The sequence below is a fragment of the Vicugna pacos genome, chromosome 15 (assembly GCF_048564905.1).
Source record: "Vicugna pacos chromosome 15, VicPac4, whole genome shotgun sequence".
In the NCBI taxonomy this organism is placed as follows: Eukaryota; Metazoa; Chordata; class Mammalia; order Artiodactyla; family Camelidae; genus Vicugna; species Vicugna pacos.
Window position 1 is genome coordinate 6,534,203 of NC_133001.1, and position 14,824 is coordinate 6,549,026.

At 34.7% G+C, this 14,824-nt stretch overlaps 2 protein-coding genes across 3 annotated transcripts in view; both read right to left on the reverse strand.

The window, feature by feature from the left end:
* Window positions 1-14,824, reverse strand: part of LOC102538218 (retinol dehydrogenase 12-like) — a 305,649-nt gene that overhangs the window by 107,485 nt on the left and 183,340 nt on the right. The window lies entirely within an intron of this gene.
* The window catches only part of ALMS1 (ALMS1 centrosome and basal body associated protein), a 135,787-nt gene that overhangs the window by 100,424 nt on the left and 20,539 nt on the right, over window positions 1-14,824 (reverse strand). For both annotated transcript variants that reach the window (XM_072937564.1, XM_072937565.1), the window contains exons 3-8: window positions 13,660-13,855; window positions 11,750-11,867; window positions 10,517-10,617; window positions 8,481-8,599; window positions 8,225-8,374; window positions 3,533-3,692 (exon numbers count right to left, since the gene is read on the reverse strand). In XM_072937564.1, the coding sequence (XP_072793665.1) occupies window positions 3,533-3,692; window positions 8,225-8,374; window positions 8,481-8,599; window positions 10,517-10,617; window positions 11,750-11,867; window positions 13,660-13,855 (844 nt within the window). The remainder of the gene's footprint in view (window positions 1-3,532; window positions 3,693-8,224; window positions 8,375-8,480; window positions 8,600-10,516; window positions 10,618-11,749; window positions 11,868-13,659; window positions 13,856-14,824) is intronic.

Sequence of the window (14,824 nt, forward strand, 5' to 3'; positions counted from 1 at the left end):
ACAAAAAGACAGCATACTTGCATACTTCCATTTCTTCTCTTAAATAATTTTAAAAGTAACTTTACATAAAGCAGTATATATATAATTATTATTGGGACTGTAACATATAGAAATGTAACATAGTCAACAATAAAATGAAAAGAAGGTACATGGGAGCAAAGTTAGAGTGGAGCAAGAAAATAATACTAGATGGTAATAAGTCCACAGGAACAAATAAAGAGAATAAGGAATGGTAAATTAGAATATTACTATAACAAGCTCTATAAATAAATACTTGCTCTAATTCAGCTTCTTGAAAATACATAAAACTATATAATTATAACAATGTAGCAATGTATTCCTGAGTTTGTAACACAGATGTAGTATGTATCACAATAATAGCACACACAAAAAAGAAGAGGGAATAGAGCTATGTAGGAGTTAATCTCTGCATCACACTAGAATTAAGATAGTATAAATCAGAAGTATGTTCTGGTATATTAAGAAATTCTGTATGCCCTAGAATAACCACTAATAATGTAATATAAAAAATTAGCTGGAAAATCATTAATGAAATTAAAATACTGAAAAATATTCACTTAATGCAATAAAAAGCAGTAAAGGGGGGGGTGGGTACAGTGGTAGAGGTAGAGTACACGCTTAGCATGCATGAAGTCCTAGGTTTAATTCCTAGTACCTCCATTTAAAAATAATTAAAAATTAAAAATAAATGGATAAAATTAAAAAATAAAAAGCAGTAAAGGAGGAACTGAAGAACAAAAAAGATATAAGACACATGGAAAATAAAAAGTAAACTAGCAAATGTAAATTCAATCTTATCAGTAATTACATTAAATGTGAATGGATTAATCACATCAAAGGGTAAAGTTTATCAGCCTGGATTAAGAAAAAAAAGATACAACTATAAACTGTTTACAAGAGATACACCTCAGGTTCAAAAGTACAGGTAGGCTGAAAGTAAAGGGATGAAAAAAGATATGCCATACCAGCAGCAACCATAACAACTGGAGTGTCTATACTGATATAAGACAAAATAGACTTTAAAACAAACAAAAAAATGTTACTAGAATTAAAGAGGAACAATGTATAACAACAAAAAGGTCAATTCAATGGGAATATATAACAATTATAAACACAAATACACTTAATATCAAAGTCTCAAAATAAATGAAGCAAATCTGACAGAAAAGAGAGAAACAGACTATTAAACAATAATAGTTGGAGACTTCAATACCCTACTTTCAAAAATGGAGAAAACTAGCAGAAGATCAACAAGGATACAGAAGACTTGAACACTATAAACCCACTAGAACTCAGAGACATGTATAGAACATACAACCTAACAACAGCAGAATGCAGATTCTTCTCAAGCACAAATGGTACATTCCACAGGATACACAACACAATAGGACAACAAAAAGCCTCAATAAAATTTAAAAGAACTGAAATCCTAGAAAGTACATATTCTCCAATAAAAAATGGAATTAAATGAGATATCAATAACAAAAGAAAATTCAAAAATGTGGAAATTAAACCACACTTCCAAATAACAAAGGGGTCAATGGAAAAAAATAGAAATTAGGAAATAGTTTAGGTGAATTAAAACAAAAACACAACAAACCAAAACGTAGGGCACGCAGCTAAAGTAGAAATGTATCAATGTAAATACCTATATTGAAAAGAAAAATCTCAAATCAAGAACCTAATCTTTCACCAAAAGAAACAGTAAAAAGCACAAACTAAAACTGAAGCAAATGGAAGAAAGAAAATAAAGACTAAAATGGAAATAAATAAAAGAGATTTAAAAAGCAGAGAAAACAGGGATTAGAAAAAAAGGAGTAATCAAAATTTCTTTGAAAAGATCAACAAAAGTGACAAAATTAGGCTAGATGAGAGAGAACTATATTAAAATCAGGAACGAAAGATGGGTCATTCTTATCAATCTTACAAAATAAAAAGGATTATATGGGAATACCATGAACAGCTATACAAATTAGATAACCTAGCTGGAATGGACAAATTCCCTGAAAAACATAAATTAAGAAAACTGATTCATGAGAAATATAAAATCTAAATACACTTTAGCCAGTAAAGAGATGGGATTAGTAATTCCAAAACTTCTACAAAGAACAGGCAGCTCCACAGTAACTTCTATCCAAGAATGAATACCAATCCTTTACAAACTCTTCCAAAAGGCAGAACTAGAATTCCCAGCACAACTTATGATACAAGTGTTACTCACATATCAAAACCCAGTATCTATTACGAATATAATCATAAAATTCCTTTAAAAATTACTGGTAAAATGAATCCAACAACATAAATAAAAGACTATATGCCATAACCAAGTAGCATATATAACCAGGAATGCAAGATGGCTTGACATATGAAAACTAATTAATAATGCACCATAACATTAGAATAAAGAACAAAAACCATACAAACATTATAAAAAATGCAGAAGAAGCATCTGACAAAAATTAACATCCTGCCACTCTAAAAACTACTAATAAAAAGGGACTTCAACCTGATAAAGCACATTTGCAACAATCCTTCAGCTAACATGATAAAAAACTTGATACCCTCCCACAAAAACCAGCACAAGACAAGGTTGTCTGCTCCTGCCACTACTATCCAGCATTGTACTGTGGGGTCTAGTCAGGGCAATTGGGGAAATGAAATATACAAAAAGCATCCATACTAGAAAGGAAGAAGTAAGACTATCTATAATTGCTGATGAGATATATATTCTATATATTTTTACATATAAAAATAATGAGAAAACCACACAAAAAATTATTAGAAATAATAAGTAGTTCAGCAAAACTGTAGGCTACAAGATGAACATACAAAATTAAACTGTATTTCTATACACTAGCAATGAATATTCCGAAAGTCAAATTCAGAAAACTTTTCCTTTTACAATAACATCAAAAAGATTAAAATATTTGGAATTAATATAATGAAGAAGTACAGGAGTTGTACACTACAAAACATTGTTGAAAGAAATGAAGAAGCTGTAAATAAATAGAAAGACACCCCATGTTCACAGATCAACTCCTTTTGCTTGTCTTTGGTCAGTTCCATCTCCTATTCACTTCAACATAAATTCTAAGCCTTCAACAAGTCACTCTCCTCAAACCTCCTAACTCATCTCCCACCACTCTCCCCGTCCCTTTGCAGACAATCTTGCTTTCTACCTCAAAACTAATTTCTCAGTTTCCTCTCTAAAAACTTATTTGTATCCACTCTTGTGCTCATTTAATTCCCTTTTCCCTTCAAGTCACAGAAAGGAATATAGAAACAAATTGACTCTAATATCAGACTCTTTCATCTAATTCAGTTCTAAACATTGTCATGAAGAATGCAATGAAAAATCAAATGGTTCATGAATAAAAGATCTAGGGATTTATAAATACACCTAATCCAAAGTTAACATTATTGCAGGAGTTCAACAGTTAAAAAAAAAAAGGCATAGCAAGGTATTTTTAACAAGCTCGCCATAAGGACACAATACCCACATCTCTAATACCTGTTAAATGTTTGAGAGTCCTTGGCACAGTGTCAGGAGACACCCTCAACATTCTGAGATCTGAAGAGTGATACTCCAACTCTCTAGTTGGCTTATGAGGAACAAATGGAGGTGATACAGATGAAAAAGATTGATTAATGTCCACATTAGAATGATCTACCTGTGAAAAGAGATTAAAAATAAAGTAAGATTCATTTTACACTTCATCCGCTAAAAAAAAAACAACTCTCATTTTTACGCAAATAAGTACTAAGCATTTACACCAGCTCTTTAAGATCATATTCTCAACTCTCCTGAATTCATATACAGGTCATATTTTATTTGTTTAACTCCAAGAGGGCTCTACAAATTATTCTGAGGATTTGGCAGTCTGCTTGTATAGAATATTACAGATAGGAGACCTATAAGTGTTCTATTACTCAGAAGTTTAGTCCTTTCAATAGTGTGATCATTGCAGGATTTGAAATATGGTAATATTCTTAACAAGCTCAAGGATTTTTTTTTTAAGAGAGATGTGTTATGGGAAGACAAGAGGAAAAGGAGGGAAGGGAGAAAAGGAATATTTTCAAGAAATCCACAAATGTTTAGAAGAAAAATAAAAGCATCAAAGAACTGTATCTGTGATCAGTTACCAAAAAACAAGTCCTAAAATTTCTTGAAGCAAAAGTAGTGGGAAATATAAACTAATGAAGTAAAGGTTAAATGCTGAAAAAGAAGCTCTTGAAATTTTACCACATCCCAATTAAGTTCTTGCTAAAAAAGAAATTAGAAACTATTATTAGTGATGCTGGTACATAAACATACACAACTTTTCAACAAATTCACAGTTATACTCTCATATAAAAACAATACACCACTTTTATGTTTATTTTCCTAAAATGGTTATTCCAGGATTCCTTCTCAGGAGAGAGTCTAAAAATGTACATAATTATACATTTTTCTACCCTTTTATAAAGTTTTTTTCACTGTATAGTAATTAACATTCTTTTCTTTAAATTTTATTTTTATTGAAGTATAGTTGATTTACAATGTTAGTTTTAGATGTATAGCAAAGCAATTCAGTTAGTAATGAACATTCTCCAGAAGCTAGCAGGATGTAGAAATACTCTAATTCTACTGCCCATACAGGTTTCTCTAGACCCATGGTTCTGAACTGGGAACAATTTTGCACTCTCCCACCTTCCCCCGCCCCTGCCACCAAGGAACATGTGGCAATGCCTGGAGATATTTTTCACTGTCATTAACTTTAGTGGGGGAATGCAGCTGATATCTAGTGAGTAGAGGCCAAGGATGTTGCTAAACATCCTAAAATGCACAAAACAGCATCCCCACAAAAAAAGAATTATCCAATCCAAAATGACAACGATGCAGAGAAGCCCTGCTGCAAACATAACACAAAGTTCTTAGTTTTGAATTATCCCACTGCTGAAGGAGATGTTTTTGAAGTGCAGCTCATTAACATACAACTTACCCTTGAACAACACAGGCTGAACTACTCAGGTCCACTTATACATGGACTTTTTTTAGTAGTAAATAGTACAGCACTACATGATCCAAGGTTGGTTGAATCTGTGGATGCAGAAGAACTGAGGATATGGCAGAACTGGGGATACAAGGAGCCAACTGTAAGTTACATGTGGATTTTCAACTTCAGAGAGGATCAGTGCCCCTAACCCCCATGTTATTCAAGGGTCAACTGTATAGATCACATACATGATAGGTAAGATACTTGCGTGTGTGCACAAGCACACTGTTTTTAACAGCAGTTTTTCCCTAAAGCTGCCACATGTAGGGAAAACAACTTCTATTCCAATCTTGCCGTCAATAAAGTTTCACTATATCAAAGCTTCAAAATATATAGATATCAGAGTAGGTAATAAAAAAAGAAAATGCAGAATGAAAAAGATGAGATATATTTATTTAAGAGATCAACAGGTGTTTATCACTAGTTGAAAACACGAGGAGTCAGGAGGAAAAAATAAAATCAAGATTGGTCTATCTCCCAGTTTTTAATCAATAATGAAGACAGAATCAAAGACAAGGAAGAAACCAAGAAATGCTAACACCTCTATAAGAACTGGGAATATCTACAAGTCATTCTGATTTTAGGTAAAAGATGTTATCCCAACATAAGCAAGGTGAATCCGAGGTGATGGGAATATTTACAAGAAAATTTCATGCAAGATAGCATGTAAGTCTACCCAGGAAAAATATAAGGGTCTGAAAATAGACGTGTTAGCCATCCACAGAGGGTTGAGAGGAAACTAGGTCTTTGGGAGGGAGTGAGGAACCAACAAAACAAAAAAAAATCTAAGGAGTCAACTTTAAATAATATTTAGAGTTACACAGCCAAAATAAGGCATACTAAAACATTATTTATTAGAGAGGCTAAAACAATGTAATATGCTGCTACCAGACCAAGGAGAGAGAAAGAACAAAACAACAAATGAGAGTAGAAATTCCTGGTAAGAGTCTAGTAGTCTAGCTTCAATAAAGTGAAGGGAAGTAACAGACTGGCACTACGTAAGAGCTATATACCTTACCCCATTTAATATGATAATGTATGAGGTTGATTATCACTGTTCCTATTTCTTTATGTAGATGAGGAAGGAGAGTGATCCTCTAAAATCATTCACCCAAGATACAAGGCTAACAAAGCACCTAAGCAGGGTTTTGACTCCCAATCTCCATGCTCTTTTCATAGCCCCAAGCTACATCATATATAAGTAGATAACCAAATAATCATTTAGTGGATGATGGGTAGGTATCAACGTGAGGCAAACAAGTATGAATGACTCTTCAGAGACACAGATGAGAATAAGGAAGAAACCAAAGAGTAGGCAAGCCTCGTGAGATCAAGCTGAGCCATGCAGGAAGATGACTGCCATATCTGGCTCCTTGCTTCCCTAATAACAGCATTACATCACTACCAGACAATAGACCAGAGCTAAGAGTGAGAGACAATATAGAGAACTTCATCCTCCCTGAACTGAAAAATATCCTTAAAGCTACAGTTAAGGGCAAATAAAATTTGGAAATGTGTCAGAGTTCATCTCTCAACACATCACTATTAACAGAATATATATCTTCATTCCTTTCAATACATTTTATATATATGAAAAGCTGAGGTAACTTACAAAAGTACACTATCAAAAAATTAGAAACTTGTAAGTTTAAATATGATTAACACTGCTGTATGTTATACATAAAAGCTATTTAGAGTAAATCTTAAGAGTTTTCATCACAAAGAAAAAAATTTTTTTCCTATTTCTTTAATTTTGTATCTATATGAGATGACAGATGTTAACAAAACTTACTGCAGTAATCATTTCATGATGTATGTTAAGTCAAAACATTATGCTGTATCCCTTAAAATTTTACTGTGCAATGTCAATTATATCTCAACAAAACTGTAAGAAAAAAAGAAACTCTAACTTTAAAACTGATACTTTGTTTCTCATTCTTATTAAAACTGACTTTGACCAATCTCCTTCAAAACCTTCACTCTTGCCAAAATAATGCAGTATCTCGGCTTTGGTTTCACTGAAGAACAGTTAAACAGATAGGACGTTTATGGTGTGATGGTTAAGGATACAGATAAGGTTAGTTTCAAGTACTCTTTCCTCTACTTGCTAAATGATCATGAGCAAGTTTCCTTAACTCTAAGTATCAATTGTAAAATGGGGATGATAATAATTCCCAATGAGCCTCCTGACAGGACTGCCAAAAAGACTAAATGAACGGAGGCATACAATGAGTAAACCTCTCAGCATCAGAGCACAGAGTGCTAGCTCTCATTTTCACCCCCACTGTTATTAGATTGAAAAATAGAATTAAACATTGTCTAGAATGTTCACTACATTAAAAATTTTTAATATGTTCAATAAACTGTAAATAAAAAGGAAAAGTTCATCACACTATCTTTGTTCATTTTCTAACTACTTGAACCTAAAGGTCGAAATATAATTGCAACCCAAACTAGTAGCTTTTCAACAACATACAAATCTTATTCATGGGAAAACAGGAAAAGGAAAGTAACATTAAGAACACCGCATACATTGTCTAACTGTATTTAATGACAACAGAATGTAAAGATATATTACCAAGAAGTGGGACCCAGGTTGGAACTGAAAGTATCAGGCATAACAGGATGGGCAATGGGACCAGAAGAATATTAAAGTCAAGGGATCCCAGGATCCAGGCAAAAGAAGCCTTGTATAAAAGAAAATTTTAACTTCAGGATACCTCTGAAGTCAAATCTTTCAGAAGCTTCTGAAAAGAAATACCTGCATTATTTCAGGGGATTCCAAGGCCTGTACATTGAAGGCCAGAGGGAAAAAAAGCCCAAATGAATGCCTCCATAAGTGAGTCTTATCTTAACACCACCCCGAAGGTTCTTGATGGCACAATTTGGAAGAGTTAGGATGCCTCAGGATGAAAGGCCTGGGAGCTCCAAAGGGTGTCCTTTTCCAAAGCACTACAGAACTCACCAAGTCTCACGGTCTACGAGACACGTTTCTTTTAGGCTGACCTCTAACAAATTAATGTAGCATATCCCTGGATATCAGATGAAGACTAGATTACACTTCACAACTTGGTATTAAGGGATATAAATAATCCTTTACTTTCTCATTTTTCAACTAAAATACTTCCTTCCCTAACGCATAAGAAATACCAAACAGAAAAACTTACAGGCTCCTCAGATTCACTCTCTTCCTTGGATGGTAGCTGTACCGTAGACTGCCAGTGCAGGGAGCTGTCACAAATCTCTAGATCATCAAGCAAAGTCTCTAAACCTGCTAGCTCAATGCACTCACCGCGCAAGTCACCTTGGTCACATATCTGGGGAATAGTAAAAAGTACAGTAAAAACAAATAACAACACCATTTCCTGAAACAATACTGGAAAAGACCTTGCCTCCCCCCAACTATCATTTTTATTGTCTCACCTCTCTTTGTAGTCCAGCAACTCTTTCGCTGCATTCAACAGCATTTTCATCTAGGCTACAGCATTCAGTATCATCATCCAGAATATAGATGTCAGATTCAGCCTTCCCCTGCAGGCCCTCTACAAAATAGGAGTCATTTTGCATAATTGTATGTATAGTAAAAACGGACTTGGCTCCCACAGGCTGGGGGATTTCACCTTGGCCTACATCAGCTTTCAGCAATGTCTCTTGGCCGACTGCAATTAATGATGATGCATCACTGATCGCTGCTAAAGCACCCTGTGACTGTGCATCACACACCGCCAAGTTTGCTGAAAAGCTGCTTCCTACAGCTGCAGATGGACTTTCAGTGATGTTACTAGAATTTACATTTTTACCCAAGATACAGCTTGAGGAATCTGCAACTTCTTCAAAGGTTTGCTGCTTTAAATCTTGTAAACCCAAAGAATCTGAAGTCCATACTTTCATTGGATAAATAATGTCTGAAGATCCTAACGTCTCTGCAAGGTCAAGAGCAGAAGCAGATTTTATCTTCCCAATGGGAAGAAACGGCTCGTTGTCTGTATCGTACTGAAATAAAGCTGACTGTGTTTTGCCATGACCAAAAGCCTGTCCGTGAGATTTTTCACTTAAAGAAGATGACTTACACTCTGGAATAAGAGAAAGTGGCTTAATGACTATTTCCTGAGGAGCATTCAGGAATGATTTTAAATTAGGATGCCAGTACAGGGAGCTATCACCATCATCCTTTTTATACAACAGTGATTTTGAAGCTGCTGGTTCAAACACCCCAGGAGTAGACTGATAGCGTGGGTGATTAAGTTTATCAAAGAAAGAATTTTCAGCATAATCTAATAGGGAAAGATCTGAACTATCTGGTTCACTTTCTAGGCTGTCATTTGTTAAAAATCTTTCAACGTCAGTTTGGACATCATTTACTGAACTCACCTTCTCAAAAGGCTCAATGGAGGCAATAACTGCCTGAAAGGCTACACTTTCAGAAGCATCAGCGTTTTTCCCACCAAAAGCAGAAGGTGCCTCTTGATTTCTTTCTTCTTGAAAATTTAGCTGTTCTGATGTTTTATCCAAGTTGGATTTAACAGTCTGAAGAGGACCACCTGAAACCTCCATCTTAGAGGTATCATGCCCCCTGGACAGTATACGTTCTTCTGAACGATCAGGAACTACAACATTCTCAATATACTGTATTTCTGAAGATCTGGGATGTACCTCTGAAAATACTAAAGTATTTCCAGTCTCCTTTAATTCAAAACATTGCGATAATTCTTTCCCCAGATCTTCTTCATTTCTTTCATAACCCTCCAAAGAATCCATTTTTTGTTTCACCTCATTCTCAGTGGGAGCCCTCAAATAAACACTCTGAAAATTATGATTATCAGGCATTAAGGGAACACCTTTTCCTCCTCTTTCCAACAAACAAGGAAAGAAAGAATGTGACACTTTATTATTAAAATGAGGAGCAACTTCATGTGGAAAAGAAACATGGTCCTTACTCATTACACATATTTCTGGATGGTGTGAAGCTCCCTGTTTGCTCCATGGCATACATGAAAAAGGGTCGCTAAGATTGTCACTTCCCTTAGGAGTTTTATTTTGATCAATTGTGTCAGATGAATCTGAATAGGAACCATAGTCCTTACTGGTTAAATGTTTTTCTGACTGTTGTAAAGCTTCCTGTTTCCAATACTGCACATATAAACCAGAAGCATTAAAACTGTCACTTCCTTTAGGAATTATGTATTCATCACTTGTATCGGATGCAGTTGAAAAAGAAACTTGATCTTTATCAGCTAAATTGGTTTCTGGCTCCTGTATAACTTCTTGTGTCTTCCATGACATATATGAACAAAAAGCATCATAACTATCAGAGTCTTTGGGGGTTTTCAGTTCATCAAGCGTATTAGATGAGACAATCTCTTCTTTAGTCCCTTGTTCAGGAGGTAAAAAAGAGTGCTGAGACCCAACAGCTGTACTACGGGTAAGTGGGCGCTGAGATACACGAAAGCAACTGTTACCTAAGTCTGAAGCTACATCTGAGGCTGCCTGGAATAAAGCTTCACTAACTTCCGATGGTCGAGAAAACCATTCAGTGTCTTCAGGCTTACCAGGAATTTCCCTGAAAACATACAGTTAAAAATAAGTAAGTAACACATTAAAAACATTTATTTTTTAAAATACTAACATGAAAATATATAAACTGATATGACTGATATGTCACTGAAATCGGGGTTATTTGAAAAGTATGCTGAAAAACAAAGTCCTAATTTCAAATTCTTTTAGGGTGGCTATTGTGTGAACAAAGCAAATTTTTTGTAAAAAGAGGGTGAACTACCATCCTATGATTCTGATATTTTCTCAGGCTTCTCTCAAAACAATATTGCCAAAAAACAATTCTTTAAATAAAAAATTCAAACTATTTAAAATGTTTAACTTATCATCTATCATAATTTAATATTCACTTAACCTGCATTAATTCTTTTACTAGTCATTTATTATGCTCTTGAAAACCAGTGAGGAAGTGATCTATTTCCAAAACAGTAAACCTCATCGTTGGTTGACTACTGCGTACAGAAGACTTTTCATAAAAGTAATTTTAAAGCAAACATACTATAAAGGCAGAGGTTTTTACTCTGTAAGTGTTTACAGTTTTTAATTTAAGGTGTCTTTTTCTTTTTAAAAGAGGAAAACATATTCTCGGAGAATTCCAAATATGCTTTGGAGAATTCCAGACTTGTCTCCCATTATGACAAAAGGGCATTAATCTGGAATAACTGTTAATTTGGATATGTCTATTAGAAAACTAGTGTTACTCCATAGTCACCTCTCCTACAACGTAAGGAGGTAACTAGGGTCACTCGATATCAAGTGACAACAATGAGAGTGCCAAACAAGTCAGTGACCGTGAAATGAATGCTTTTTACAAAACGGGAATGGGCTGATGGGCAGCAAAAGGGGAGACATATAAGGAAAAAAATTCAGTGTGCCTTCTAAATTAAAATATGCCTAAAATGCTAGAATATATTCGTTTTAAACAAACTACAGTCACCTGGCTCATTATTACACTTATGTTACTATGTCCAATTAATACGCATCATGTCTTAGGGCCTTGTTACCTTCAGAGTATGTGCTGAGAATATCCAACTCTCACCCCAAAGTCTCACCTGAAGTCATTAATATTAGCAACAACTTAGAACAAGAAAAGAAAGAGTAGAAAGGTTACGTGCAAATAGAAGACTAAATCATCCTACCTCAGAGGTGCAAAGTCTAGTTCACTTTGGTGAAATAAGGAATCAGGCCCAAACTCTGGATCTTTTGTCAAACATGTCAACAAAGGCAAATCAGGAGAAGCAAAACTGTCTTGTATGACTGCAAAGGTTCAAATATAAAAATGTTGGGAACACTGAAAATTGTTTAGCTTATGTAATATTTTAAAGGTCCTAAATATGCTGCCATCTGGAAATTTCTACAGGCATTATGATGATAACATAACAGCAGCAGTAGCAACTACCATTTAGTAGATCCAGGCACTTAACATACAATATTTCATTTAATTCTCATGGCAACCTCTGATCCAATGCTGAAATCATTCTATTAGAGAATTTTCCTTGACATTTTGCTGTGACATAATGCTCATTTTTTTTTGCTATACAGCCTTTCCACTATTAAATGACTCTATAAGAAAGTTCTTTCTTACACCATGTTGAAAACAGCCTCCCTATAAGTTATGTATTCTTATTGTAACCACCAGACTAGGAATTAGCAAACTTTTTTATGAAAGGTCAGCTAGTAAATGTTTTAGGCTTTGTTGATCATATATGGTCTCTGTTCCATATACTCCTTTCCTTTGTTCTTACAATCCTTTAAAAATGCTGCAATCATTTTCAGCTGAGGGACAGTACAAAATCAGGCCTTAGCCTGTAGTTTTCAGATTCCTGCTCCAGACCATTATAATACTCATCCCATGGTACTGTTATTTTCTTTTTACTGGATTGTCTTCCCAAAAGAGGAAGTACCTTTCATCCACAGAGCCCTAGTGTCAAACACACAACAGGCACTTAGATATTTGTTAAATAGATGAACAAATGAAAAATAAGTTGCTTCCTCTTTAGCATGACAGTCCTTCAAACAACTGATCATAGCAAAATCTTCTCTTTCAACTACCATCATAGTTATCTCCTCCCACAAAGGAACTCTAATGTTATCAACATCTTTTTTAAAATATGAAACTAACGTTGACTTTGATGATCCGCATCACTGAATACACTGACACTAACATTTTTATTTGGATAGCATTTGTTTGTGTTTGAAAGAACTTGTTGAATTAACTCCTAACTCACGCTCCTCTATAAAACTCTGACAAGAAAATTCATGTAATCCCATTCCCCTGAAAAAGGTGATTTCTAGAATATGTGGTTGTTGCATTTTCTTCAAGTTTTGCAAATAAACATTTGAAGAAACTAGAAGGAAAAACAAAATAATATTTGCCTGAATTATGCTTTAGGAATTAAAAAGCTGAAATTGAAATATCAACTAAGTATTCTTATACATCCGCAATAATCCAAAGTAGTGCCACAACAATTCTACCGCCTACCATGATGATTTGCAAAATACTTAGTTTATCTTTCATAAACAACTCATCAATCAGTTCCATACTAAACAGAAGAAAGAAGGAAGATCTACTTCAAGCAAGTCATTTAACCTCTTCATCTCAATGTTTGGGTCTGAAAACTTAGGATAATAATGTAAGTCTTAGCTAATTTTAAGAATCTAATGAGGTAAGCATGAACAATGTTTTTGATTGTTTTTTTAAAGATCATGGAGCCTCCACCGCTGAGAGAAGTAGTCAAAGGATAATATATGGTTTACCCCAAGAAAAACTCCAAAAATTCAGGATCGAGGAAGCTACCCACTAGAGAGGGAGTTATTACCTTTGTACCTTCTGAGAGCAACAGGGAGTGATAAAATGAGAAACAACTGCACATTTAACATAACTAGACCAGCTGGCCAGTGTAGAAAACTAGAAATAAGGTAATACCTTTGAGTACAGTTCTACAGAGCTACTCAACTCAAGAAAGGATTTAGATGTAAGATTTGCAGTCCCCCAGAAATATTTACAAATGTGAGGTATTACCATTAGTTAAAGATAAAGAAGCATTACCTAGCAATGGCGAACATAGCAGATCTCTGTCGTGCTCCTTCACTTGATTTTCTGATTGGGTCAGTGTACCTTCCTCAAGAGAGGGAAAGTCTGTCACTTCAGTCCCTTCCTCTCTCACACTAAACCTGGTCTGGGTTGTATCCAAGGTGTGGGAAGAATCCGTTTCTTGAGGAAGAAGATGCCAAGATTCTGTTCTCTAAGGCAGTAATTTTGAAGGAAAACATGCTAAATCAGTAACTGAGTTACCACACATATTAACATTTAGATTAAAAATGTGCACTCATATAGCATATAGCTTCCTGTTTCACAGCATTCTTATCAGAATTTGGAGAAAGTAAAGCTGTTCTTTCCAGGTTTTTCACAGTATTAGTAAGATTTTAGACCTTTTCCCATTGCTACCCATCTGTTAACATGTTGAAGCACTGGTGTTTCTGCTGTTCTTTAATACTTGCTTCTCATTATTAAAATAATAAATTTGGTTCTTCATGATGAAATCTTACAATTTGATAATATAATAAAACTGAAGAAAGTTTTCCAAACCTAAAGCTACAATATTCTCTACATATGACTACTTTACTGAATTCTTACTAGCTATCCTAGGTTCTAGTGGACTTCTCTGTACATAACATCATATAGTTCATGAGAAGTAAGTGGTAATTTGTCTCTTTCAAATGTCTACTCTTAAATTAGAGGCATGATTCAGAACAATGCTTCTCAAAATATCTATGGGAAGGATCAATTTTGCTTACTTCCAGTTCATCACAGACTGACATTAAAAGATTAATAAAAATTAATAGGTAACAAGTAAATGATAGGCAAGAGATTAATTTGCGAAAGTATACAAACAGCTCATACAATGCAGTAACAAAAAAACAAATAACCCAATCCAAGTATGGGCAGTAGACCTAAGTAGATATTTCTCCAAAGAAGACATACAGAAGGCTAATAGGCACATGAAAAGATGCTCAACAGGGCTAATTATCAGAAAAATGCAAATCAAAACTACAATGAGGTATATCACCTCACACCAGTCAGAATGGCCATCACTAAAAAGCCTAAAAATAATAAATGCTGGAGAGGGTGTGGAGAAAAAGGAACCCTCCTACACTGCTGCTGGGAATGTAAATTGGTGCAGCTACTATGGAGAACAGTATGGAGGTTCCTT